Source organism: Ambystoma mexicanum, chromosome 8, assembly GCF_040938575.1.
Source record: "Ambystoma mexicanum isolate Mex_15411 chromosome 8, UKY_AmexF1_1, whole genome shotgun sequence".
NCBI classification, from domain to species: Eukaryota; Metazoa; Chordata; class Amphibia; order Caudata; family Ambystomatidae; genus Ambystoma; species Ambystoma mexicanum.
Window position 1 is genome coordinate 1,035,471,085 of NC_090929.1, and position 25,770 is coordinate 1,035,496,854.

Below are 25,770 nucleotides of genomic sequence, written 5' to 3' on the forward strand. Positions count from 1 at the left end.
ATCGATCTGCGTCTCTAGAATGTCGATCAAGGTTTGGTTTGCATCCAGACCCTGGATTCTGTGGTCCATATTGTCTACTTTCTTGTTCAACCCGTCAAGCCTTTTTACCAATGTCGGATCTGAAACCCCTTATTTCCTCCAGCAGCACCACCATGTCCTTCCTCATTTCTTGGGAGCCCTCCATGATCGGGGTTGTTGGGGCTGGTGTAGTCGCATGGGGTTGCCGGTGTCCTGCTTCATAGTGGTTTCTTTGGAGCATGGATGACCGATTTATGGGTGTAGGGCGCTCCTGCGAAGGCAGCAAGATGGCTTCTTATGGTTGACTCAGAAAGGCTCCTCCCCCAGACCAGTGCTCCCCCTGATGGGCGGGTAAATCCGCTGTGGGCTCGAGGGCTTCATGTCTCTCTGGGGGATCAGGCCCGTAGAGCCTGTACCCATGCATGGGCAAAGGGGACATGGGGGGCTATCCTCAATGGGTGCTCCTTCTTTCTCAGGGATCCCTTACGGTCAGTAGTAGGCAGGGTGATGTACCTATCCTTATGCTAGGATACTCACAATGTCAATTGAAAGCTCAATAATGAAAATCATGCCCAATCTTGTAGCCCTGCTTTCACAGTTAGGATAGTGAAGTCATTGTCTGTTTCGTAGTGTAGGAAGGGCTTATTCCTTGGAGTCTACTAATTACTTGTCTGCTGCAGTTCTTTGGTAATGGTATTTTATGGTATGCACTTCAAGTCCCCTGTGTTGGGCATTCGCAGGAGCAAGCAACAAGACTTTATTGGGAGACTGGGGGACCCTGCAACTGGACTGTGCCACTCTTCGGCTGGAAGGTGCTATGGAATGGTCTGCTGTTTTCTCTATCCAGCCATCAAGTCCAAAGTCTTAAAATAAACAGGGCTGTGTAGTCAGAGGGATCTTAGGTGCATGCAATCTCACCCTACGAAAGCAGGCCTCCCGCATCGTAGTCTCGGGGGACCAATAATCTCCCCCCTCACCCTGTGCCCGTTTAATAGTTAATTGGGTCTCCCAGTCCATTGGCCTCATGTCAGAGTCGACGGCAGTTGGTTTCCTTTTCCCAGGTGTGGAAAACAGAGGGGGGCGCACCAGCTCGGGCCTCACAGGGAGCCAGTACACGTCGCCACAGTGAGGGCTCCCCCGTGCTGCTGCCAATGCAGTGCTCCGCCCTGGACGGGTGAGGCAGGAGGACGACAATGGCTTCCACGCGTCCATCCCTCACTTGCCACCTGAGGGTGTCTCCCTCGTGTGGCCCGTCTTAGGCCGTATCTCAGCTCTCCTCTGGCACAGGAGTATGGGGAAAGGCTTCAGGAAGTCACAGAAGTGTGACACACCCGAGAGGTGGGGGGTCACTCTCAAACACAAATAGGGGCTCTCTGCGGGGCTCTAGTCCAAAAACGGCTCATGGGTGAGGAGCTGCGCAGAGCAGTTACAGCATCTCTGTACGCCCTCTCGGCCAATCCAACATGTGACTTTTTAACCTCAATACCATGGATTTTGAATTTACACACTGAAATCACAGAAAAAGCAAGAGTTCAGCACATGTAGGAGTATCAATGTGGAATATGTATCAAAAAACACCAAGAACATTACATATTTGGGAAGGACCATAAGGATGCGAGACCCCATTTCCGAGGCTGTGCAAGCTGTCTTATACATTGACTTAAGATGTCCACTAGAGGACCGCTGGACAACACCAAAGGCCAGCCAATTTATTTAAGATGCGTGGTCATTGAATTGTTGTTGCACTACCCACAAATGGACAATAGAACTCTGTTATGTCAATGAGAATGCCATTGGATCCAAGATGTGGGTGCAATAGTGGATGGTCTTAATTTAGATACAGAAATGAAACAATGTTTGTCTTAATTAGACCTACTAGCTTTACTTTGAAGTGTGTATTACTAGAATTTGCAATGTTCTATAGCAGAAAGGTGTGTCAGGTGACAGATGCATCTTATATATTTATGAGATCTATTCAAAGAGTTGTTCACCTCATGGAGACCAGAACTACACAATGAGCCTTCAATCTCAATTGAAACTGCAATATATATTAGTCCCTTTTCAACATTACTAATTGCTTGTTGTGACTGAGGTTTTATCTCCTGTTAACAGAGCATAACAAACGTTGATATTACAGATGTAATGTTATTTTCGTTTTGAAAGGGAACTGCAATGTACAATATATTTGTATTTTCATTTTTCCCCTTTTTAGTTATCACATCGGTTCTTCACTTGTTATCGTATGAAATTGCATTTTTATGCCTTGATAAAGTTCCAGATCTATGTGAAGCACATGTTTCGACATTTACAAGCTGTTTACATTACACGGATAAGCTTGCAACAGTACTGCAGAAAATCTCCATATTAACTTGGAAAACGTATGCAATAAACAATAGACTGTACTTTGACCAAATTACTAAGAGTACTCGATTGATAACGCTCTGTAACCGACGCTTAACTTCCATGAACCTTTGATTCTTCATTTGGCCTACTGCTATCTCTGCCAACTTAAATGTAACGGTCATCCCAAACAGATGGGAGCTCTGCTGTTGTTCCCATGTTGTCCACAAGTACATTGTCTGCCAAAGAACAGTGTTTGCTAAGTCAGATCTTTCCTTGTTTCCCAGATATTTTGTTTTGCACAAGTTGACCCATCTGAAGTTCCTTGATACACGACAGGTTACCAAAAGGGAGCTGCAGGAAGCTGTGGCCAGAGGAACATTCATGAAAGTGATGAAGCCACAGGATATGGAGGTAAGTAGGCTACCTTCACTTGGCTCAACTGGGTTCTTCCATTTCCAGTCAAGCACGGCCAAGGGTCCAGATGCACACATCCGCCAAGTCACACCTTCGGCGAAGTTTATCAAAGTGGACTTGATTTACTGAAGGTTTTGCCAACTTTGTGGTATAATATTAGCGTAAATGGGAACAGAAATGCTTTCGTCCATGTCTTCATTTTAGCAAAAAGGGAATGGACCAAAGAGCCTCTGGCTCAGAACAAATGTCTAGCAAAGAAAGCTCAAGAAATATGTATTTGCTTCATTGCTTAAGTCATCTGAAGGTGGTGCAAGTATTGGCTCTATTATTTTCTGTTGTATCTGTTGTACCGGGTTTAGTAAGCAATTATGGGGCATGTGACAGGCAATATAAATGTTATTTGGTGAGGAAATTTGTTTCTCTTTCACCGTCTGTGATGTTCTGATTGTAGTAACACAGTAAGTGCTCTCTGGATGTAGAGTTCTCGCTTCGTGTTGATGAATTCCTACTGCATTCATATTCTTTTACCCTGGCTCCTCCGAAACACAGCTTGGAGTCCTCCTGGGTAGTTCCACTGTATTTTATATCGCCTTGATTAACTGGTATCATGAAACACATAGTTCGGAGGGTTGATGCTCGCTTTGCTCCAGGTGATGAGCTAATTAAGTTCCTACTCAATCTTCACTGGTAAGAGAGCCTTGCTCTCGTCGTGCAGGTGGGAGTGCCTGTCTTTGCTGAATTCTCACGGACGATGGCGTGCAATATTAGCAGAGAGCCCTTCCTGTTTAGGGTTGGTGCTATGGAAATGCACTCTATGCAAAGCTCACTTATGTGGGATGCAGATATGTCAGCCTGTGTAGAATCCTGCATCCTCCACTCTGCAGGATCTTTAAAGGCTCAGTGGGCAAAACATTGATATTTAGAGGATGGAAGCCAAGCCTGTCACCAGAAGTGAGTGTTTGGATGGACGAAATGTTCAAATTGGCTGACATGGAAAGATTGATTTATCGTCGGAAGAAGTCAATGGTATTTTTTGAGAAGATATGGGGTAGATTTCTGGACATGTACTAGCTCTGTTTATATTTTGCTTTATGGGGGAGGGAGTGGGCTTATTAAGACATGTTGACTGTATATTGTATCTGCATAGTGTTGTAAAACGCAAAAATTGCCAGTAACACAAAAAAAAAAGAAATGTCGGCGTCTGTAGAATCCTGAATCCTGCATGCTCCATTCTGCAGGATCTCTAAAGGCGATCTGTTACTTCCATGTGAAACATAAGTTGCATGCTTCAACCTCTGCTGTCCCGCGTGGTGCATCAATGCGCAAATATGTCCACCAGAGCTGTACCTGACTCTGGCTCCACCCAAAGCTTGGGTGCCATAGCTGCTCAAGGTTATCTTCTTAGCAGCATCCCATGTGCTCCATGTTATGGGCCCCATCTAAGGCCATTTCTGATGCTTGCCTTTCCCATGCTAAAGTTACTTTTGATGTATTTAATCTTAACTTCCATTTCTAAACAGTGGGTAGCTGTGCCCTTAAGTGAGTGTTTTGTAACCGAGAAATAGACTCATTTTTAAGTGGAACACTATGAACCGTAATGAGCACAGCGAAAGGTCAGGGGGGTATTTGGCTCCTGCTTAAAGTTTTAAAGATCCTTGCAAGCTCAATCCCACTACCAGACTTCAAACAACTGCTAAAGTCTTTTCTTTATTGCATTTGAAATACTCTACAATGTAAATCACAATGTGTCAATCAATTACTTTGTTGTTATAGTTGATGTGAAAGTGACATTTCTCGATGCTTATGTTGATGATAGATTAGGTGTATATATTACTAGTGCCTTGTACTCCTATAGCAATTGCTGCTGACTGGACGCTATTTTACACCCATGTGCTATATTACCTCCTGCTTATCAAGTCTTTGCTTCCATCCTTCGAACTATCAGTGTTAATTGCGGAAATACTGCTGAGGCCTGGGATAGTGAGTGGTAATACTGCTGAGGCCGGGGATAGTGAGTGGTAATACTGCTGAGGCCTGGGATAGTGAGTGGTAATACTGCTGAGGCCTGGGATAGTGAGTGGTAATACTGCTGAGGCCTGGGATAGTGAGTGGTAATACTGCTGAGGCCTGGGATTGTGAGTGGTAATACTGCTGAGGCCTGGGATAGTGAGTGGTAATACTGCTGAGGCCTGGGATAGTGAGTGGTAATACTGCTGAGGCCTGGGATTGTGAGTGGTAATACTGCTGAGGCCTGGGATAGTGAGTGGTAATACTGCTGAGGCCTGGGAATGTGAGTGGTAATATTGCTGAGGCCTGGGATAGTGAGTGGTAATACTGCTGAGGCCTTGGATTGTGAGTGGTAATACTGCTGAGGCCTGGGATTGTGAGTGGTAATACTGCTGAGGCCTGGGATAGTGAGTGGTAATACTGCTGAGGCCTGGGATTGTGAGTGGTAATACTGCTGAGGCCTGGGATTGTGAGTGGTAATACTGCTGAGGCCTGGGATAGTGAGTGGTAATACTGCTGAGGCCTTGGATTGTGAGTGGTAATACTGCTGAGGCCTGGGATTGTGAGTGGTAATACTTCTGAGGCCTGGGATTGTGAGTGGTAATACTGCTGAGGCCTGGGATTGTGAGTGGTAATACTGCTGAGGCCTGGGATAGTGAGTGGTAATACTGCTGAGGGCTGGGATTTTGAGTGGTAATACTGCTGAGGCCTGGGATTGTGAGTGGTAATACTGCTGAGGCCTGGGATAGTGAGTGGTAATACTGCTGAGGCCTGGGATTGTGAGTGGTAATACTGCTGAGGCCTGGGATTGTGAGTGGTAATACTGCTGAGACTTGGCAATGATTCTAGAAGTGGCCGCAGTGCCCAAGACTTGTAAAACATGTTTAGGGCAAGCATTCTGCGCAGTGGGAATGGTATTCAGGGTTAGAATTGTTAACAGTGAGCATACTGCTGGGAGTTTACGGTTTTCTCAGTCTGTGGCTCAGGGCTTGCGCAGTTGTCAGTGCCATTACTGCTCAGCAGAACACTGGAAGGCTGCCAGTTCATTGCTGATGCTGCACCAGCAAAGGGCAATCGTGGCTGCTATAAGTCGTTTCTCCTAACATTCCAATGTTTCTAGGTTGTCTCTCCTAGTTTTAAATGGAACAATCTACCCTCATTGGGTGGAATGTTCTAATAGCAATAGTGCCCTCTGCGCGTAATTAACAGGTGGTAACATCCCTTGGCCCTCATTAAACTCCCTCACCTCTCTCGGGCCTTTACCTTGGGCTGTTACCACCTGGTAATGCCCTCGGAATGTACCATTAATTAAGCATAAAACCCAGATGGACAGGGCATTGCGGGCTGGGCAACGCAAGGCCCTTAATGTGGGCTCCGACACCATTACCTGACCGGTAATGCCTACGCACACGGTATTACAGCTATTAGCATGCTTTCCGGGTGCTAATAATGTAAACAAACAAATGGCCACCATGGGCATAGAGAGAAGGTGACTACATGCAGTCCCATCTCCCTTTGGAAGGTGGCTGTTGCTGAGAAGTGGAAGGGGCAGGACAGCAAGTATTTGCAGCCAGTAAGGGACAAGGCAGCTGCTGGTAAGGTGGTGTGGGGCAGGGTTTGGGTGGGGAGGAAGTGGGCGGGGAGGTGGAAATTGGTGGGATGGAGGAGGGGCCACGGGGCACTGAGGTCTTCCCTGTCTGGCAGCAAAGATGGATGCCTCCTGCTTCTGAGAAGGCTCCGAATGCGGACAATATCATGAGGTACAGCGTGCCTTCCGAGCTTCCTGATTGGTCAATATGCTCCATCATCCCCACCCCCGCCCACCACACTGGTGCTAATGCTTAATTGCCACCTCTCTGTGTGCCGCAGCCAGTCAGACTGGTTGGAGCATGGATGGGAGTTATTGATAGATGAAAGGCCGCTTTCTGAGGCGCCTTTTAGCTGCACACACACTCACGGTTGACTGTGTGGTTGACAAATTAGCACCCACAAATGAAAACCATGGGTGCTAATGCACCCCTAAAGTTAATAATTGTGCAGTGTCCATTGTGGCTTCATAATGAGCACGGAACACACATTACCAGTATCAGGTGTGGCGAGGGAGACCTAAACACACAAGAAGGTACGTTTTCCGCATTTTTACTCGCTGGTATTAATGGCAATAAAGAACCAGGCAAGTGGGTTATCCCGGCCGGCAATGGTGCCTCCAACCTGTGTAAAGGTCTCTTGCTTCGTTCGGGCCCTTAACCTGGGCACTCGGCCACTACTGGATGGGAGAGCCCACCAGTGCTAGCAGTGGTGATACTGGTCATGGGGGACAGTGCTCTATACACAGGGCCTACCTAATGGAGTCATTAAGCTCTTTCTTGTCTTGGCATTTAAAATACACATATAGATGGATTCCCGGGAAAATGCAGAGAAGCCTGCATAGCTGGACACCGCTCATGTTGGATGAAGCCACCAGAGGAATTGTTGGGCAATCCGGATGGAAGAGGGGCCTTCTTCAGCGCAGAAAGCCATATTGCTTTTCAGCAGGGCCACGCACACCAATGTATGGCTCTCTCAGGATGTCGGTGTATCTGAGGGCCTCACAGGGATAGGATCGTTTCTGGGGGAGTGAAGCCTGGGCCGGCACTGAGGAGTCGAGTGATTTCTCCACATCTCTCCAAGCCTCTGAGTCCTCCCAGCCTGGCATGTGCCAGCCTTTGGTACCAATTGAGCACACATAAAAACATACATATTACATAGAAATCAGAAAGGAATGCATCATTAGCAGCCCCATTGCAGCGGTGCCTAATGAATTCACAGCGATGATTAATTCATAACGATTAAAGTGATAATAGCTTTTCTTACTTGGGCGCAAATCTGACACGTTGTTTACCAGCGCCTTCAGTTATTTGAACATGCGTAATTTCAAACACATTAAATACTTTATCACTGCGCTTCGCTGTCACGAGTCCTTCCTTCAAACGTTCTCCCTTTCCAAGCAACAAGAAACATGTTTGTGCGTGAGGAGTAGAAAGCACGGTAGAAAGACAGGATTTGTGGTTGTTAGTGGGACCCGGTCCCTGCCAATCTATGTGTATGAGAGGGCCATGAGCCTCCGCCTGATGTTTTGGATGCAGAGATATCGTGATATTATAGCCGGGCCTGTGCTTCAGTGGGCTACTGCATCCACTGCCAGCATCTACGCTGGACCTCACGGTCACAGGTTCGAATCCCAGCAGGCACAGTCAGCACTTGTCCATCCAAGGTTGATAAACTGAGCCCATTTGAGTGGGGTCATAATAAACACCTGTTCTAGATCTATAGGCAATGGCCGTCAACGTGTGCTCTACAAATACACTGTGGAAGGTCGTCTAGCTATCCTCTAGGGTCCATCCAATTGCAGCCTAAAGCTGGGAGGGGCCACAAAATCAAGGTAGTAGTTGTTACTGAAGGCCCACCAGGCTGACGTACATGAGGTGCTTGAATCCTGCACCTCTCTTTTTTTCTTTGCCCTTGGGAGCCCTGCTATCCTCCTGGTTGCACTCTCCACCCCCCCCACCCTCTGCCCCGATGGTGCCTTGAGCTTCAGACTGGCGAGGCCTTTCCATCATGGCCACCCCGCGGGGTCCAGAACAGCTGATCTTGATCAGCCTTCCTGAACGCTCGCCTCCTGCCCTCATTGGCTGGGCATCTTCTTCATCAACGGCAGTTCCGCCAGAGCCGGGAGGCGATCGCCGGCCCCCTATAAGGGCCTCCTTCTAAGGGCCATATCTCTCCCTGTCTGGCCCAGGAAGGTGCTCCCATGATCACATTTCCTTGAACCATCCCTTCCTCACTCTGCACCTAGGACCAAGACAATGGACCATCAGCATGCCCCGGTAAGCACATCGCTTCACCTGCCATGATCCATGTCTCTCCTGTTGACTTGCCACTGACTCCCTCCTCCTTTGGGCCGTAGCATCACCCCTAAAGGTGTCCCACACCTACCTACATGAGCTACTCACCTTGGCATATTTTTCCCACCTGTACATCCCACCATGTTGTACTTATTTAGTGCTTCTGGGAAACTCCAACTACTCCACTAGCCTATCTTTGCCTTCCTTAATCCTTTCCTTCTCTTCACCTTGTCTGTTCTTCTCCCTCTCCCCTCATGTATGTCACAGCGCTTGCACTATCTGAAATGCCGTCAGGCCTAGTACGATCGTTTCTCAGTTTTCCATCTGCCTGTTCCTTGCCCTTCTTCCCCCTCTTCTCTTCCTCATTTATGTCACAGCACTTGCACTATCTGAAATGTCGTCTGGCCTAGTACGATAGTTTCGTTTCTATGTTCTCTGAAAAACAGTCTCTGTTCTATGTCTGTGCCATCTTAACAAGTTATAGCACTTGCGCATTCTGAATGACTCAGGGCACAGTTAGAATATTTTTACTGCATATACCCCACGTTCCCCAACCTTCCTTGAAGCGCTTTGAAACACCTGTTGCGTATAGGTGCTATACAAATGACAAATAAATACATTCTGGTTTTATCTTGCTTGGACTGCTGTAACAGACGTTTTGCAGGCTTGGCAAGCAAAGTCATCAGCAAATTGGTCTAAAAAAGGGATGGACTCATGATCCTAATGTTTCAAGCCGGACACCATATATCTCTACTCCGCTGAAGAGCTTCTTTGAGCTACTCATAAGACACAAGTTCGCATTCAAAAACCTTTGCATGACGTAATATGTCTACTGGGGCAAAGGTCCTGAATAGATCAATATAAACCACCATAGATTCCTTGGATCTCAATTGTGTAATGTACTTCAACACCTGCTGAACCCCGAAAAGTTAGTAAAAGCAACAAGACCATGCCCTCTATCAGCGATCCACGACTCTGGAATAATCTTACCCATTAATTGGCTTTACAGGAAGACTGTCTTAAATTCAGAGTTCCAATCCCATAGCTCCTCCCATTCACCCTTACACCCACCCTTGTTTCTGCTCGCAGTGAACTTTACTCCATGTAGTGCATTATAAATCACTAACAAATAAATAACATATTATGTTATAGTGGTTTGTTAATCCCTTGAAAAAAAAAACAGTTTTCATCCAGACCAAAGCTTCATATTACAGTATTTTCACTGCTGCTAAGTCTTGCAGACACTCTACCTTTCCCGTTAACTGTTGCGACACGCATTTTTGTGTGCCTCTAATGCCCTTTTTAGTCTGGGCTACTAGCGACACCTATAAGCCGAAACTTTGAGGCGGCACACACAGCTTGTAGGTGGTGTTTAGTTATTTGCCCACCCATGGCCATTCCCACCCAGTTCCTGCCCCTGCCTGCCTAAAACACCTCCTCATGAGAACTCTCTGAGCTTGCTTTACTCAAGCCTTACCATCAAACGTTGCACTTGCAGTACCTGCCAGTATTTTCTCAAAGCAGACTTCTGAAAGTTAATGACTTAATTGGCGCTGTAAACCTGATACTGGTGTAATAGAAATGTCAAGCAGCTCTGCCTTCAGCCACTCGATGTACAATGCATGTACTTCACTGAAGTCCTGTTAAAAATGAGCATTGGCAAAGCAACCGTTTTGGCTGCTGTATAAGTATTTGGCATTTGCCAGCCACTGCTACTGTATGCCCATGTACTCACACCATTGTGAACCTGCTATCATCAATGACCAGTTGATGCCACTACTGCACTGCCTTTTAATGTGCCTACACAAAAGTCCAAACTGTTGGCATTTGCCATTACTTATTTAGTTTCGGCTATTAGCTGTCGCTGACACCTTTAAGCCTCAACCTTTGCATTACAGTACAGATGGGGAGAAATGGCTTATGTTATTTAATATTTGTATAGCGCCTACTGCCATTGGTTTGGCCTTGAAGTACTTAAAAGGACGATTATAATGCAAGTGAACTGTAGTTGGCATTCTGTGATAAGCAGGAATGATTAGGTTGATGCATTTTAAATCATGCAGCGCATATTTCATGTAGCCCATATTTCATGCAGCACATATTTCATGCAGCCCATATTTCATGCAGCCCATATTGCAAAGGCACAAGGAAAGACTGCTATGCCAGTGGCTATGTGACAGCTGGACTGAATTTATTGTAGATCTCAGGCAGGGGGTTGTGGCACGAAAAGGGGCAAGGTCTTAAATAGTCTACCAATCCCTAGGGCAACTGTCTACAGTGGGGGGCTCTGCCATACTTTACATGCAGAACACGTGCATTAATGGCTGATACGCAGTCAAAAAGTAAATTACATGCACAATTGTCAGCTGAGACAAAGATGTCACCAGCGCAGGTGGTCTTGTCCGTACCATCTCGTTATTACAGTAAAAATGTAGTATAACGGAAAACCTCACAGTACCACAATTCAGAGTGGTGAAACATCACAGTAGCAAAACTCAAATGTGGCAAATCTTCACAGTGGCAGAGTTCAGAGTGTCAAGATTCAAAGGCAGCATAAATCAAAATGGTGCAAACCTCCCATTAGCAACAGTAAATGTGGTAAAAGCTAGCAGTAGAACAGATTCAAAGTGGTGGAACCTCACAGTAACAAAAATCAAAATGGCAAAATGTATAAGAAGCAGAACTCAAACTGATTAAAACTTCATGGTAACAAAATGTAAATGTGGTGAAACCTCACAGTATGAGGAGGGACACACGGCTTGTAGGTGTTGTTTGGTTATTTGCCCACCCATTGACTGCCCATGGCCATGCTAATTTCTATGGTCTCTCCCATCCAGTTCCTACCCCTCCCCGCCCAAAACACCTCATCATGGGAACTATTTAAGCTTTCTTTGTTCAAGCCTTACCATCAAACTTTGTACTCAAAGTGCCTGCCAGTGTTTTTTCAAAGCAGTCTTCTGAGAGTTAATGACTAAATTGGAGTTGTAAACCCACTTCTGATGTAAAAAAAAGTCTTAACCAGGTCTTCCTTCTGTTCAGTATGTAAAACTGTATTTTCCTATTAATAAACTGAATAGGTTTCTTTCAGCTACTCGATTTATAAGCACTCTGAGTGTCCTTCACTGAAGTCCTGTCAAAAAAAGCCATCAGTTTTGGCAAGTGTATAAGTATTAGACATGTGCCAGGCACTGCTATTCGATTCCCAGGTACTTGCGCCATTTTGCACCTGCTACCAGTTAATACCACTGCGGCTGTGCCTGGCAATTGCTTTTCCCATACCTACACAAAAGCTGAAACTGTTGGCATTTCCAATGCTTGTTTTATCATGGAGCTATTATTTCTCTCTCCCTCCCAAATCATGACTGGCTCTAGTGATGTTTCTGTGACATTAGTGCATTGTTTACAGTACTGTTCATGAGAAAGTTGGAAAGACCACTGTCCAGTAGAACCTGGAGAGTTCCACGTGCTAGATGGAATTACCAATAAACAATCTCAGACCAAAATAACCGGACAGACTCAAACAATATGGCAAAATACTACTTTATTATCAGCTCAAACAGTGAACAAACAAATTGCAGCTCACTCACTCTCAACTACATTTCAATTACACCAAGGCTGTATACCTCTATGTACATCAGTTATGACGTCATCCTATGTGGCAAACAGTACAAACATATCGAAAGGAGGGATTGGTTAAGGGAACATAAATACCTTTACTTCGTTTAGATGTTAGTAACATAATTCGCTGTCCTCTATCTGGTAGGCATGCCTTGAACTACCTCTACCTTCGTATAATACAGACTAATAGCAGAATAACAGGAGCGAATTAGCCCCTGCAACAATTCATGGTACACTGCTACATAGGCCCTAATGATTGGTTAGCATTCTCTCCCAACCTCGGACATTCGGCTTGTTAGTAGCACGTAAGCAAAACAGGTGTGGGGAACAACGTCAGACCACTGCCCACTTTGCCAATTAGCCTACGATCAGTCCCTAAGCCATGGCTGCTTCTTTGTAGTTGACCTTGCTGACTGTTCTCTTCCTTGGGACTTTTAAGGGAGTATAAGTGCATCGGTATCTTCGTCTGGTGCTTAATGAATAGGTCCTGTTGTCTGGTTTTGCACCACATGTGAGGAGCCCACCATTTTGTCAAATTTGACCTTTTATTTTGCGCTATTTGATTCAATTATACTCGGTGCCATTACTCCTCTTGGCCTCTGGAGACCTGGTTGCTCTGTCTTGCTTATGCTTTCTGCATTTTTGATTGTTCAACACTTGGCATTTGCAAAATTTCACTCCTTTACGTAATCTAAGAGAAATATGCCATGTGTATGCAGCTTATCCTCTTTCGACTCCCCATGTGCCTTGCAGTTACCTCTTTATGTGGCATCCTTGATCCCAAGCCGAACATATATTCTTTGTTCCTGGCATGAAACTGTTTTCCAGCACCTGTCATCATTCATCTGTTCATCATGGCCGCTTTACTCGAGTTATATTGTCTACTACAGCAAGCTTCTATAAGTCTCATCTACCTTGCGTTTCTGCATATATACATCTACTCATTCTCTTCTCACTTATCTTCTCAATGAATATGATTTCTTCGTATTTGCATAGATGTTTACTTTGTTACTTTAGTTACATCTTCATTCTTTAAGTATCCGCATATCATTTAGTGCGTCCTTGTATCTTCTCTTTATTTATTTAATTTTGTTTTATTTAAACTCTTAATTTAAGTTATTCAAAAATAAGTACAATTCAGAACAGGCAATCAAAAATGGAACCAATAGAGCATTACAAAATATCAAATGTGATAACTAAAGCAAGGCAAATACAGTGAGAAAAAAAAACTCTACAAACCTTAATTGCCAATTCACCACTAACCAATTATCCTAAACAGCACTTTTACACTTAACTAACAAAAATACAACATCAAAGACACCACAAACATCAACCCTCCCCTCCTACCACCCACTGCCCAAAAAAATTAAAATAAATAACACATTCTGACAAAGCATCAGTCATAAAACTCATTGAATTTACTCCATTGTTCATTGTAAATTTCCTCTTTGTGTAATCTACCCAATTTCAATTTCTCAAAACGAGAAAGAATTTGCAACTGAACTAACCAATCATCTACACATGGCTTTTTCCTAGTCTTCCAGACTCGTAATATCAGTCTGACAGCAACTAGAAAGACTTTATTAATCCAACACAACATCAGATATTCAAGATGTCTCACACAACTCCAAGATTTCAATATCACCGCTAATGGGTTTCTAGGAAAAGCAATCTCACACACCAAATCAACCCTATCCAAAACTTCTTTCCAAAACCCCGCTACCTGTTCACAATCCCATAACGTGTAGCATAGTACCCTTCTCTCTCAAACAAGCCCAGCACCTATCAGTATCACCAAGTCCCAATTTAAACATCCTATCAAGAGTCCAAAAAAGACGTCCTAAAGTCTTCTGGTGAATAAAGCACACATTCAAATCAGCCTTTGCCTTAATAGGAACCTTCCACATACTTTCCCAATCATTCAAAGGTATAACCTCTCCAAGTTCCTCAGACCATGTACATCTCAATTTATCCCAGAATACTAGGGAACGATTTTCAGTCGGAAAGAGTTTTAAAAAACTAGACACCCCATGAGGAACAATAGAGCGAAAATCACACCTCTCATGTCTCTGCAATTGAGGTAAATCAATTATCAGACTCTTCTCCATTATTAAAGCAGCCAACAAATGATATCTCTGTAGTTCCTTTTGATGCAAATCAAACATAACCTTCAAATCCTCAAAATACCTCATACACCCATCATACCAGATATCTCGTAACAGTAAAATGCCCTTATTAATCCAGCTTCTCCAACACAACATCCGATTATTAATCTGCAAACCCGGATTCTGCCAGGTGGAAGCTTCCTCATATAAATATAATCCTTGTCCACCACCCGTAATCAGAGAGATAATAGCATCTTTAGTGACCATCACAGATTGCAATTTAGCCACTTGCCTAGGCAACCTACCAAAAGAGTATAAACTTCCAATATGGAACGGACTCAATATATTTTCTTCAATTCGAGCCCAAGGCGGAACCACAGGACTATTCATAGAGAAATACACAGGCGATTTCTTTAAAAGAAAGCCATTGAAGTAATTCTCAAGGATGGGATATCCAAAACCACCTTCAGAAGTCCCCCGAATCATTAGATATCTCCTTATCTTGGGCCTTTTCTTAGCACTCCATAAAAATTCCTGAAATACTTTATCCGACCAAGAGTTTTTTTAGAAAATCTTAATGGAAGAGACTGAATAATGTATAAAACCTTAGATAAGAGTACCATCTTGATGGCATTAACTTTAGCCCAAACCGTCAATGGTAGCCTTTCCCATTTATGAATGTCCTTCCGAAGGGTTTTAATGACTTTATCAACATAAACTCAACCATCCTCTTCATATCTCTAGCGAGATATACCCCCAGATATTTCACAGAACTATTTTCCCATTTACAATTCCAATTTAACAATTGATCACGTACAGGAGTGTCACAGACCGGGAAAACTATAATTTTTTCCCAATTAATCCTATACCCTGAGAGTTTACCCACCTCCTCAACCATATCTCGAAGTATATTACCACCCATTTCAGAATTACCAAGGATGATCGTAACATCATCTGCGTAAGCCAACACCTTAATCTCAATTTTTCCCAACCTAAATCCTGAGAGGTTCTGAGATTGTCGAATATAAAGCAAAAACGGTTCCAAAGCCAAGTTAAAAAGGTAGGGCGATAAAGGACATCCTTGACAAGTACCTTTGAATAATTTGAAGGAAGCTCACAATAACCCATTCACCCAAACCCTAGCACTAATATCTAATTGTAATGCCCCAACAGCGTTAATGAACAATGGACCAAAACCCATCTTCATCAGCGTAAAATTCAAGAAGGTCCAGTTTACACTGTCAAAAGCCTTCTCGGCATAAAAAAAAAATAAAAAGTAAATTTTCAGCTTCTGCACCAGAAAGATTCAAAATATCTAATAGTGTTCTAATGTTATCGTACCCAAAGCGCTGTTTCATAAAACCAACCTGGGTACTATCTATCAGAGCACCTATATGTTTATCAAGTCTATAAGTCAGCATCTCAGTGAAGATCTTCATATCCACATTCAGAAGGGAGATGGGACGATAATTACCACACTTTGATGCATCTTTCCCTACTTTTGGAACTACAGTAACAATGGCGTCCCTCATTGAAGGACATAGTGTACCTTCCATAAAAAATCTATTATATAGGTCACATAGTTCTGGAGGAAGCAGCTCACTAAAAGATTGATCAAATTCAGTCCACAGGCCATCCGGTCCCGGAGATTTTCCAATTTTTTAATCATGGAAAGCTCGTAGGACCTCCTCAACCATTACCGGAGAATCAATAAAATCCCTAGCATCACTAGACAGACAGGGAACTTCAATTTTATCAAAAAACTCTTCAAGTTCATCCACTGATGGACTACAGCCCTCAGCATATAGAGTAGAGTAAAAGGAACGAAAACACTCACCAATATCTTCCCTCTTAAACACCATATCACCTGAACCATTATCTAGCTTGCGGATGAAAGAGCGTTCAGTAAAACCTTTTGATCTTCTCGCCAGCAACCTACCACTACAATCTCCACTCTCCCAGAAACACTGCTTCGAATAGAAGATACCCTGATCAGCCTGAGCCTCCACTTCACATTTCAACAATTCTCTTACCTTATCCATATTAATACGGTCTTCCTAGTCCTGGTGTGGGAAAGCGTAGATTGAAGTATGCCTAATTCCAATTCCAGATCTTTCAATTTATTTTCCCCTTTCCGCCCAATCCTACCAGTCCAGTTCATCAGCTCCCCTCTTATCAAGGCCTTAAGAGTCCCATACTATTAGGCTATCAGCGGAACCAGTATTTTCATTTAAAAAATTCACTATAGATCTATTCAGCGAGAGTAAAGCATCATCCTCTTTCAAAATGAAAGGTTTTAATCTCCATCTATCAGACTCTCAAAATCCCAAAATGCAGTTTGACTTTAACTAATGAATGATCAGATAGGAACCGTTCACACATTTTTGCCTCCACCACAGTTTCAACTAAAGTGTCAGAGATGAACACATAATCAAGCCTGGAAAACGAGTCATGAGCAGGAGAATAAAAAGAAAAAACCCTTTCCCCTTGATTTAAAGTCCTCCAAGAATCAATCAGGTCAAACTTTTCAATAAATTCTTGAAATTCCTTACTAGACCTCTGGCCAGTAAAATGACATTTTGAAGATCTATCCAATTTATAATCTAGAACACAATTAAAATCCCCTCCTAAGACAATAAGTTCCCCTTTCATACCACTCAACAGTTTAGTCAGAGAATCAAAAAAATCACCACAGACACATGGGCCATAAACGGAACCAATAGTAATAACTCTATCTTCATATTTCAAATCGACCAGAATCACACGACCCACGTCAACCATTGCCACCCCTTCCACACTTGCGCCCAATCACCTCCGAATCAAAAGCCCAACACCCCTCGACTTAGAAGAGAAGCAGTTCAGCCACACTTTCATGCATCTTGAATTAGTAAGAAGTTTCTCCGCACCCTCCATAAGATGAGTTTCCTGAAGAAAAATCACATCAATCCTCTCCCTCCAAAGTCTAGACAACACTTTTTTCCTCTTAATTGGGCAATTTAACCCTTTCACATTCCATGTTCCTACCATAATCAATCCCATGGCAAAGAAATTATTTGAGTATTGGAAACCTCCAAAAAGGACCACACAACCCTAAAAAGTATAGGATGAACAATTAGAGAACACAGACATTTAGAGCCAGAATAAACAATGCAATAGTATCCCCAACCCAGACAAACAAAAACAAAACAGGACATCACATGACAACAATGCAATATACCAATTCAACTGGGTCTGACTAAAGCCAAACCCCTTAAAAGAAATAGTATTTACATAAGTAGGCCAAATCCTAACCATACCACCCAGAAACCGGCATCCACATTGTAGTAGTATTATTGAAACTCTCGCCATATTTCCAAATTGAATCAGCTAAAGTGAAGCAAATTCCAAAGCATTCTGAAGAACAACAGAACAATGTTTCCACTAAGTATAAATCATAAAAATAAAATCAGAGAGAAGAAAATAAATAAATAAATCAATAAAAATTAAAATAAAAAAGGATCACAAACAACTGCATCTTAAAACATAATAGAGAAGAGGAAAATAAAGCTAGGATCCAAACAGTAAAGAAAGAAAAGATGAGCAAAGCAGAAGCAGAACAGGACACATGTAATGAAAGCAAGACCTTATAAAATCAGTTGACATCAGCAAAACTACATTACATTTTCATGTTATAGTATCCTAACTGCAACCCACTAGTCTTTCAAAATGACTGAATATATGAGAAGTAGAGAATTCTCCACAGCCATAATTGGCAGATAAGCACCATTGGTCACCCTCAAAATGAACAAATAAATCAGCGTTCAGTATATAGTAAGGTGGCAGAACCACCAAACATCAATGAAGATAGACCCCTAAACTGACAAATTAAATATGAGTGACAAGCTGTCATAGAAGGACTATCACACAGGCAACTAAAAGCATTAGAAACATGAGGGGCGTACAAAAGTTAGCCAAGGCACAGTACACATAGAATCTTAGTTGACCTACATCAGGAAGGGAGATAGTCATGACAGACTCTAATTGACTACTTGAAACCAGTTGAACAATGTAATTCCACTTTTGTATTTATCCGTAGTAAGGCAGTCCAACCAATAACCTATATTACAAACTCCCTTCCTCCATTTCATCTCCCCCTTGACCTTCTCTGCTTTTTCAATACAACAATTTTCCAATCCCAAGAGATTAAGCAGTACCTAGAACATAATATCAGACAGGGAGAGCATAATGCCTTACAAAAAAGTAATTCAGCAAGGCACTTTTTCAATTGGATTTTTTAAACGATTTTTGTGTTCACAGATATCCGAATGACTTTTCCCAGACACATTGAACCACAGGACAAGTGATCTGGTAAATCACGAATGAAGTGTCGTAGATGGAATATCAAATGACACCCACGATTACACTAGACCAATGTCTACTTCTTTTGATACCTTGGTGATAGTACAAACTACATTGCACAAAAAAAACAATTAAGAACCTATATTTAGGGTCATGGGTATCCTCTGCATCCTAATCTGGTAATAGGTACAGCTTTCTCATTCGCAGATAGTTCTTCAGTGACACCAAAATATACAAATTCAATCAACCAATGCTGCTGGGTGAGGAACAATTCACCATTTGAAACAATGTCAGTCAAATTAAATGAAACTTTTACAGTTGACAGACTATGTAGGATAGCAAAGTCTGTCCTGCCTTGGGTTTTAATGGAACATGAAAAACCTGTAATTTCAAAGAGCAAGGTGAAAGGTATTTTCTATTATTTTGCATACGGACTTTCATAATTGCTTCCATTTGGAAGGATGCATTGGTGTTCAAGTACTGTCACACTGCATCCCCTCATAGAAGCCAGCACAGTATTGAACCTCAGGTCGGTTGATTCCTTGGTGTTAATCCCTGATCCAAGTTTGGAAAATGAATTTGGAGACCGCTGCTGCTCGGCAACTATGAGACAGTGCCATGATGCACTTTGGCAACTGCATAGCGACCTATACATTTTTTATCATAGCACAACTTTTTACAGAAGTCTCTTTGGCCCCCCAAGGCTTGAGGGCTGTGTATGTGTCTCGTCCCATTGATGGTATTTTAACGGGGTCCATTCGTCTCTTTATGACGTCACTTTACTGTTGTCTGATTTCACTTATAGCTGTTCTATGTCCACTGGTGTATGCAGACATCCTTCCACCACTTCAGTGTGAGGGTACAATCAATGCGGTTGTTTGAGTGCATAACGTCTCTTGTTTCTTCGATGCAGTATTGGGATAATACCTGATGTCATACACAATGTACAATGCCTTCCTGTTCTTCCGGTATGACGGGGGTAAAGGGCCGGGCACTAGAGATGACGTATACATCTGCCTTGAAAAAGACCAGGGTGTAGTTTTCAAACAGAAATTACCTTGAGTATGCAAAGGCAGAGAATGGAGACACTCCTAGAGTGGGGTGCCTATCCATCAGAGCATTGTTTGATTGAGTTACTTATACCAGGTGGTGAAGGGATGAGAATGAGAATAGGAGCTGGAGGACCTAACATTGTTTAACTTTTATGGCCAGAGCCCAGTATTTACACATTTATAAATTACAGTGTATTTCGGAGGGCAAGAGAGTTGGAACAGGTGGTTACTGTGGTTAGAAGGGTGGAAGGGTTTGTGTCTCTTTCCATGACAACAGGTGGGGTTTGAGCTGTGCTTTGAAGTGTTCCAGTGTAGAGATGTCATTGGTATCTGGGGAGAGACCATACCAGTGGAGTGGGGGCAAGCAGGGAAACAGAGTGGAACCGGGATGAGGAAGAGTGTGGTGCGGACTGGTCATGAAGAGATGAGACGCAAAAGATTTGAGAGCCAGAATACAGTGAGATGCAGTCAGCGAAGTTGTGGGGGCAACACCATGCATGTATTAAAAAACCAAGTAGCAGAAATGTACATGGTTGTTTTTATTTTTTTTACATGGAGTCATCCTTTGTGGTGACAGCAAAGCGGGATGGATGAGCCGCAGTGTACAGGTATGCCAGGGGACCGTGGTTCGCACTGCACAGTCACCGCTCGGTCGAATATCCATGGCCAAACGAACCCTCCCCCGGCAATGATGGTGAATTAGCCAGGGCCAAGTTATAACTGTCCTTTATTTTCCACACAGAAAGGGATCATACAGGTAAAACATACTTCTCCAGCAAGCACAGCTCCTGGGCCTGTGTCATGAGCTTTTATTACTCAATGGCGTCACAAGTGTTAACCCTTCCCCAAAAACCTAAGAGCCCATTCTATTGGGTGGTTTGGGTGGTTTTACCTATAGAAGTCGCCTATATGAGTGGCCTAACTAGTCCTCCCATGTCAGGTGGTCTCACCTGAGACTTCCCCAAAAACAATCTATTACACTGTTGCAGGGTCGCAGGACTACCATTGGCCCTTGCCCATTACACACCACCCCAGGATTTGGGCTCCTTGATTGGCTGGGCCGGGATTCCCCCAGGCCTGGGACCCAGCTCTGTTCCCAGCGCTCTGTGTACCATCTCAAGGTAATGAGAAAGACTGTGTATCCCAATTGTTGCCACTGGTATAGCCACCTAGCCTGGGAGAGTGCCTGCAGGTTGCAATGTTCGTTGGGCAACACATGTCACAATACTGTCTGTCTTCGCTGGGAACCGCTTCTCTTCCCACCATGGGTAAAGGGCTCTTGTTCTCTTTGGCTTAGTCCCGTGGGTGAGGGCTGCAAAACTGAGCTTTTCTGTCTGCAATTAGGGAGGATTCATTCTGTTATTTTGTAGGTGGCTCCTTGCCCCTGGTGTCAGGAATGTTCCACCTGCCCTTGTCGTTGGCTGCGAGCACTGGCCCTTTGTTTCGTGCTGCAGTATCTCAATCTCTCTCTCTCTCTCATGGCTTCATGGCTAACGTTACTATGTCGTGGTGTCACTAATGGCATCAGCACGGCTCGATATTTATTGTTAGTCAACCTGGTCCAGTGATGTGGCACTTGTATCCGTGAAGACGTCAGCTGGATAGGGTTTGGATGGTTGTCTAAGAGAATATCTGCTCACATATGTAGGCTGTACTGGCCCTCTTGGGGGCTGGCCAAACAGCGACTGGCATCTCTTGTTTCTCATTCTTCGGGATGTCATGCGTATGGGGCCAGGAGGGCCATTACAGAGACCCTCTCTTCAACAGTGTTGTATGAGGACAGAATGATCTAGAAGGAAGACAATGGAGGAAAGATGCGCTGCAGGCAGTGATAAGGGAATTGTCAACCTGGATGACAAGAGTCTCAGTGGAGTGTTTTGGAACAGAATCCAGACTAGAGAAGGTCAGTGAGTGGGTGTACCATGAGATAGAATAAGTCAGCAAGAACTCTCAGATCCAATAAATATTCCCTCCTCTCTGTCCCTCGCTATAAATGCTCTAGAGCCGGGGGTAGCAGTTTTCCAGTATTGACTCCAAAAACCTGGAATACGCTCCCGTTACCCACCAGAAATGAGTCCTCCCACCAATACTTAAAACAGCCTTAAAAATACTTGGTTATTTAACCAATACTAGGCCAAGACCAACTGCACATGATCCATCACTGGTCTGCCTGTACTGCAAATTTGTGTATGCCAATTGTAGAGTATTATTCTAACTGTAGCAAATTCTACCAAATGTAATGTGATCTGATTGTTATTGTATTTAATTATGCTAAGATGTCTGTAACTACGCCATGACACATGAAGGTTTGCGCATATAATAAATGCAATAAATTAATAAATAGATGATAATATGGTTGAAGATGACCCTCTCAAGGATTCTTGAGCAGTAGGGAAGGAGAGAGACAGGTCTGTAGAATTGGGGGTTGTTGGGCGTCGGCATTTGGTTTATTTAGGGAAGTTATGACTGTGACTGTTTTATAACAGGCGGCAAAAGGTACCAGCTGACAGAGAGGTTGATTACGGTGGAGAGTTGAGGTGACAGATTCAAGTTCCTTAACAGTTTGTGGTGCAAATGGGTCAATTGGAGTGCAGCATAGGTTTTCAGAGCGAGGGAGGAGTAGACGTTCAGTGGGGGAGGTTGGGAAGAAGTGAGATAGAGAAGGCAGTGTGGGGAAGATGGGAGGTGGGTTAGTGAGATAGAGGGTGGACAGGCAAAGTTATTGGTGGAAGAAACAGAGTAGTTCTTAGCAGGGACATGCATGGCCTGAAATGTTCTGGATAGTTTGCAGTGAGAGTAAGAGCTAGAAAGGAAACAAGATTAGTGTAATAGGAGAATTTACGTATGTTGAGAGCTCTTTCTAGTGCAGTAGAGAGATATTATAAGCCATGAGGAGAGTGGTGTGGGGTTGGTCTTTGCACCAGTGGTGTAAGCAGCAACTGTATGGCTGTGGAGAGCTATGGTGGAGGACAAAACTGGGAGCAGTTAAAGAAGTAAGCAGTGTAGTTTATTATTGAATGGGAAGGGTGGTATAAAGTTGAATTCAGTAAAGGCACGATTAATGGGCAAGTGGAGGACAAAGAACTGGAGCGAGGTGTTGACTTGGTTGAGGGGACAGTGGGGTCAGGCTTGAAGTTACGTGTGGTAATAGATGAGGAAGTGGGATGGGAGAGTGGCGGATACATTTAGATGGTGATGGGAATGAGCGAGTGATGAGAGGGGTCAGTTGTGGAAGCATGATGGGAATATGAGATCAAGGTAGATTCCTCAGGCGTGGCTGGAAGGTTATGTAGGTTGACCATTCATAGGAGATGGAGTAAAGTTGTAGCTGTCGGGCCTTAGACATATTGGGAAGGTTCACATCACACAGGGACATCAGTTGGGATTGTTTCGATTAATAGGTCAAGATAAGAGAGAAAGGGGCCATGTGTGCCAGGTGGGTGGTAGATGAGGAGGATATTAAGAGGGCTAGACAAGAGGTTCTGCACTGATTTATTCTCAAACAGGAGGAAATGAGTGCGAGGGGAAGCATGTTGGTGGCATGTCTTTGCTAATCATGAGACCAGTATCGCCTTTTCTTTACCTGTGGCGTGAGAGAAAAAGTCAGTCGTTGTGGCGGGCTGCAAGAGCTTCAGTGCAGTGGGGGATATTCACCCATCACCAAGAGTGGGGTGATGGGAATTAAAATAAGTGAGAACATTGTTTTTATAGAGAGATGTGTCATTCCGGAGACTCAGTTCGAAGCCTCTGGGCAGGGCAGAGTTAGAGACGTCAATTGTTTGGAGTAGATGGATGGAAGCAGCTGGGATATATGAGGCTTACGTGGGAGAGGGGAGTGGCCTTAGTGGTTTTTGGGAGGAAATGAAGAAGTGGAATAGAGGGATAAAGGGCAAGGGAGAAGTGTGCGAGGGGAGGAAAGAGACGGGCAAAGGCCATAGGGAGAGGGAGAAAGAATGGGACAGAGGACGATCAGGATTGGCAGAAGAATGTTATACAGAGGGTAAAGGGGGAGGCTGTAGGGGGGACACGGGCATATATGACCAAATACTGCAGTTTAAATATACAGGTTCCTAGGCGACCAAACAAAACAATTTAAAATCACTGGTTCCTAGGTGGCTAAACAGAACACAAGGTCCTAGGTGACGAGATCCTGCACGTGAAATAATGCTTGTAATAAATCAATTTGTGGCAATTCAGCATGCATGTGACACTGGGTGGAGGGGAACATGGGGCAGAATGGTTGTCCCAATTATTTACCAGGATACAATAGAGGGCAAGGCCAAACAGTCCCTTCCTTTAGCTCATATGCCCTATGAAGTGACGTCTGGCACTGGGACACCTGGGGATAGGTAGTATATAAACCACGCATTACGGGATTGACCAATCAGGAGCCTGCCATGCCTAACATGAATCCCTAGTAGGGCAAGGACAGGCAAGTGATCAATTCTGTAATATGAATGGCTGGTGAGTTCTGGGAGGGTTCAGGGTCTTGTGGAGCTCATGGCACAGGTTTGCTGACTTTTTCTAATAAAGGATTCCTCCAGGTGATGGTCACTGGACCAGGCTGGCCAATCAGGAGTCTGCCTGGCTTGAAATGGCTCAGAGGCAGGACAGGACGGGCAGGTGAGCAATTCTGTAAGATGAGGTAGGGGGCCTCCAGTAGAGCTCCAGCACCGAGGATGGACCAGCACAAGCTTCTGCTGAGGACTGGAGTGGTCCAGTGTTACCAGGTTTGCTCCAGCCAACAAGGGATTAAGCCACCATTGTCACTCTTTTCCCTGATACTGGACATAAACATGACCTCTAGGCCGGTCTGTTGGAATTCTGACTCTTCAATGTGATCAGGGTCTGAGTGCCTTTGAATTGTACAGGGACAGAGGAAGGGGTGAGTAGAGAAGAAATGAAACACTCCCAAATCCATGCATTCACCAGTTCCTGGTTCAAGAGTTTTGTAGGAGTTTGTGCGATTTGTACACGGCTGTGGGATTGTTCAATGTCTACTGTTTTTGGGTGTCTCGTGTTCAGAGACCTTGGGCGGCTGCTAAATCCCTGTGTAGTAAATTGGTAAGTGGGTCAATTTCCAGGGCAGTTCTGCCCCTCGGTGCTGAAGTACTTTAAAGAGGCTGGTAAGTCACCGGCCGCTAAAGTGCCACAGACCCAGCACCGCTCAGGCATAAGCAGCTCACTGTGTTAGATGGATGGGGACACCTGGAGGAAGCTGTATCTGTAGATACATAGATTCCAGTTACAATGTATCACCAAGAGCAGTCCAGAGCAGAAACCATATCATATCATATATCAAAAGGGCCCTGGGCGTTCTGGCAAGAAGTAGTCAGAACTCAAGGTTAAGTGAGTAGCTGCGTGTGGGTGTCCTGTGGCAGCAGGGCCATTCTGGGCAACACAGATGCACTTATTGTTTGGAAGATGCCCAAGTGCCTGTTTACCTGTAGAATTGTGTTTCTTCACCTGGCGTTCTAGACATGAGCCGACGTGTATAGAGGATTTCCACATTCTCCTCCATCACTTGCTGTTTGATCACCCCCAAGACTGCCCTAAGGGGGCCTTGCTTGCTCCGATACGGCAATGCAGGTTGGCCGCCATAGTGGGATGACCGGTGGGCCTTGAAACCTCGCCTTGTACTTAAGTGCAGGAGACAGCAGTGGTAGGAGTGTAACGAAAAAAGTAGTGGAACTCTGGTCTCGGCAGGGGAGAGGTTAGGCGGAAGGTTAGTGCAACATGTAACAAGGTGTTGCAGCCAGGGCATTGCAATAGTCTAAGTGACTACTAACTAAGGCTCCTGTTACATCTTTACACTTGCACGTGGACATGAATGGAACAATCCTCTGTTTAGAATGCTGAATATGGTCGTAAAAAGAAGAGGAATGGTAAACGGATAAAAATAAAAGTAGTGCAACAGCGCTCCCGCCCGTTCCCGCTCACTTCGGTCACTGGTTCCTGTAATCTCGCACCAAACCGGTGATTAGCCAAAAA

The 25,770-nt window shown here is 44.2% G+C and overlaps 1 protein-coding gene across 1 annotated transcript in view; it reads left to right on the top strand.

Moving 5' to 3' along the window:
* Positions 1 to 25,770, top strand: part of LOC138473047 (leucine-rich melanocyte differentiation-associated protein-like) — a 1,341,210-nt gene that overhangs the window by 259,968 nt on the left and 1,055,472 nt on the right. Inside the window, exon 4 of the mRNA XM_069611536.1 lies at positions 2,646 to 2,772. Coding sequence (XP_069467637.1) covers positions 2,646 to 2,772 — 127 coding nt within the window. The remainder of the gene's footprint in view (positions 1 to 2,645; positions 2,773 to 25,770) is intronic.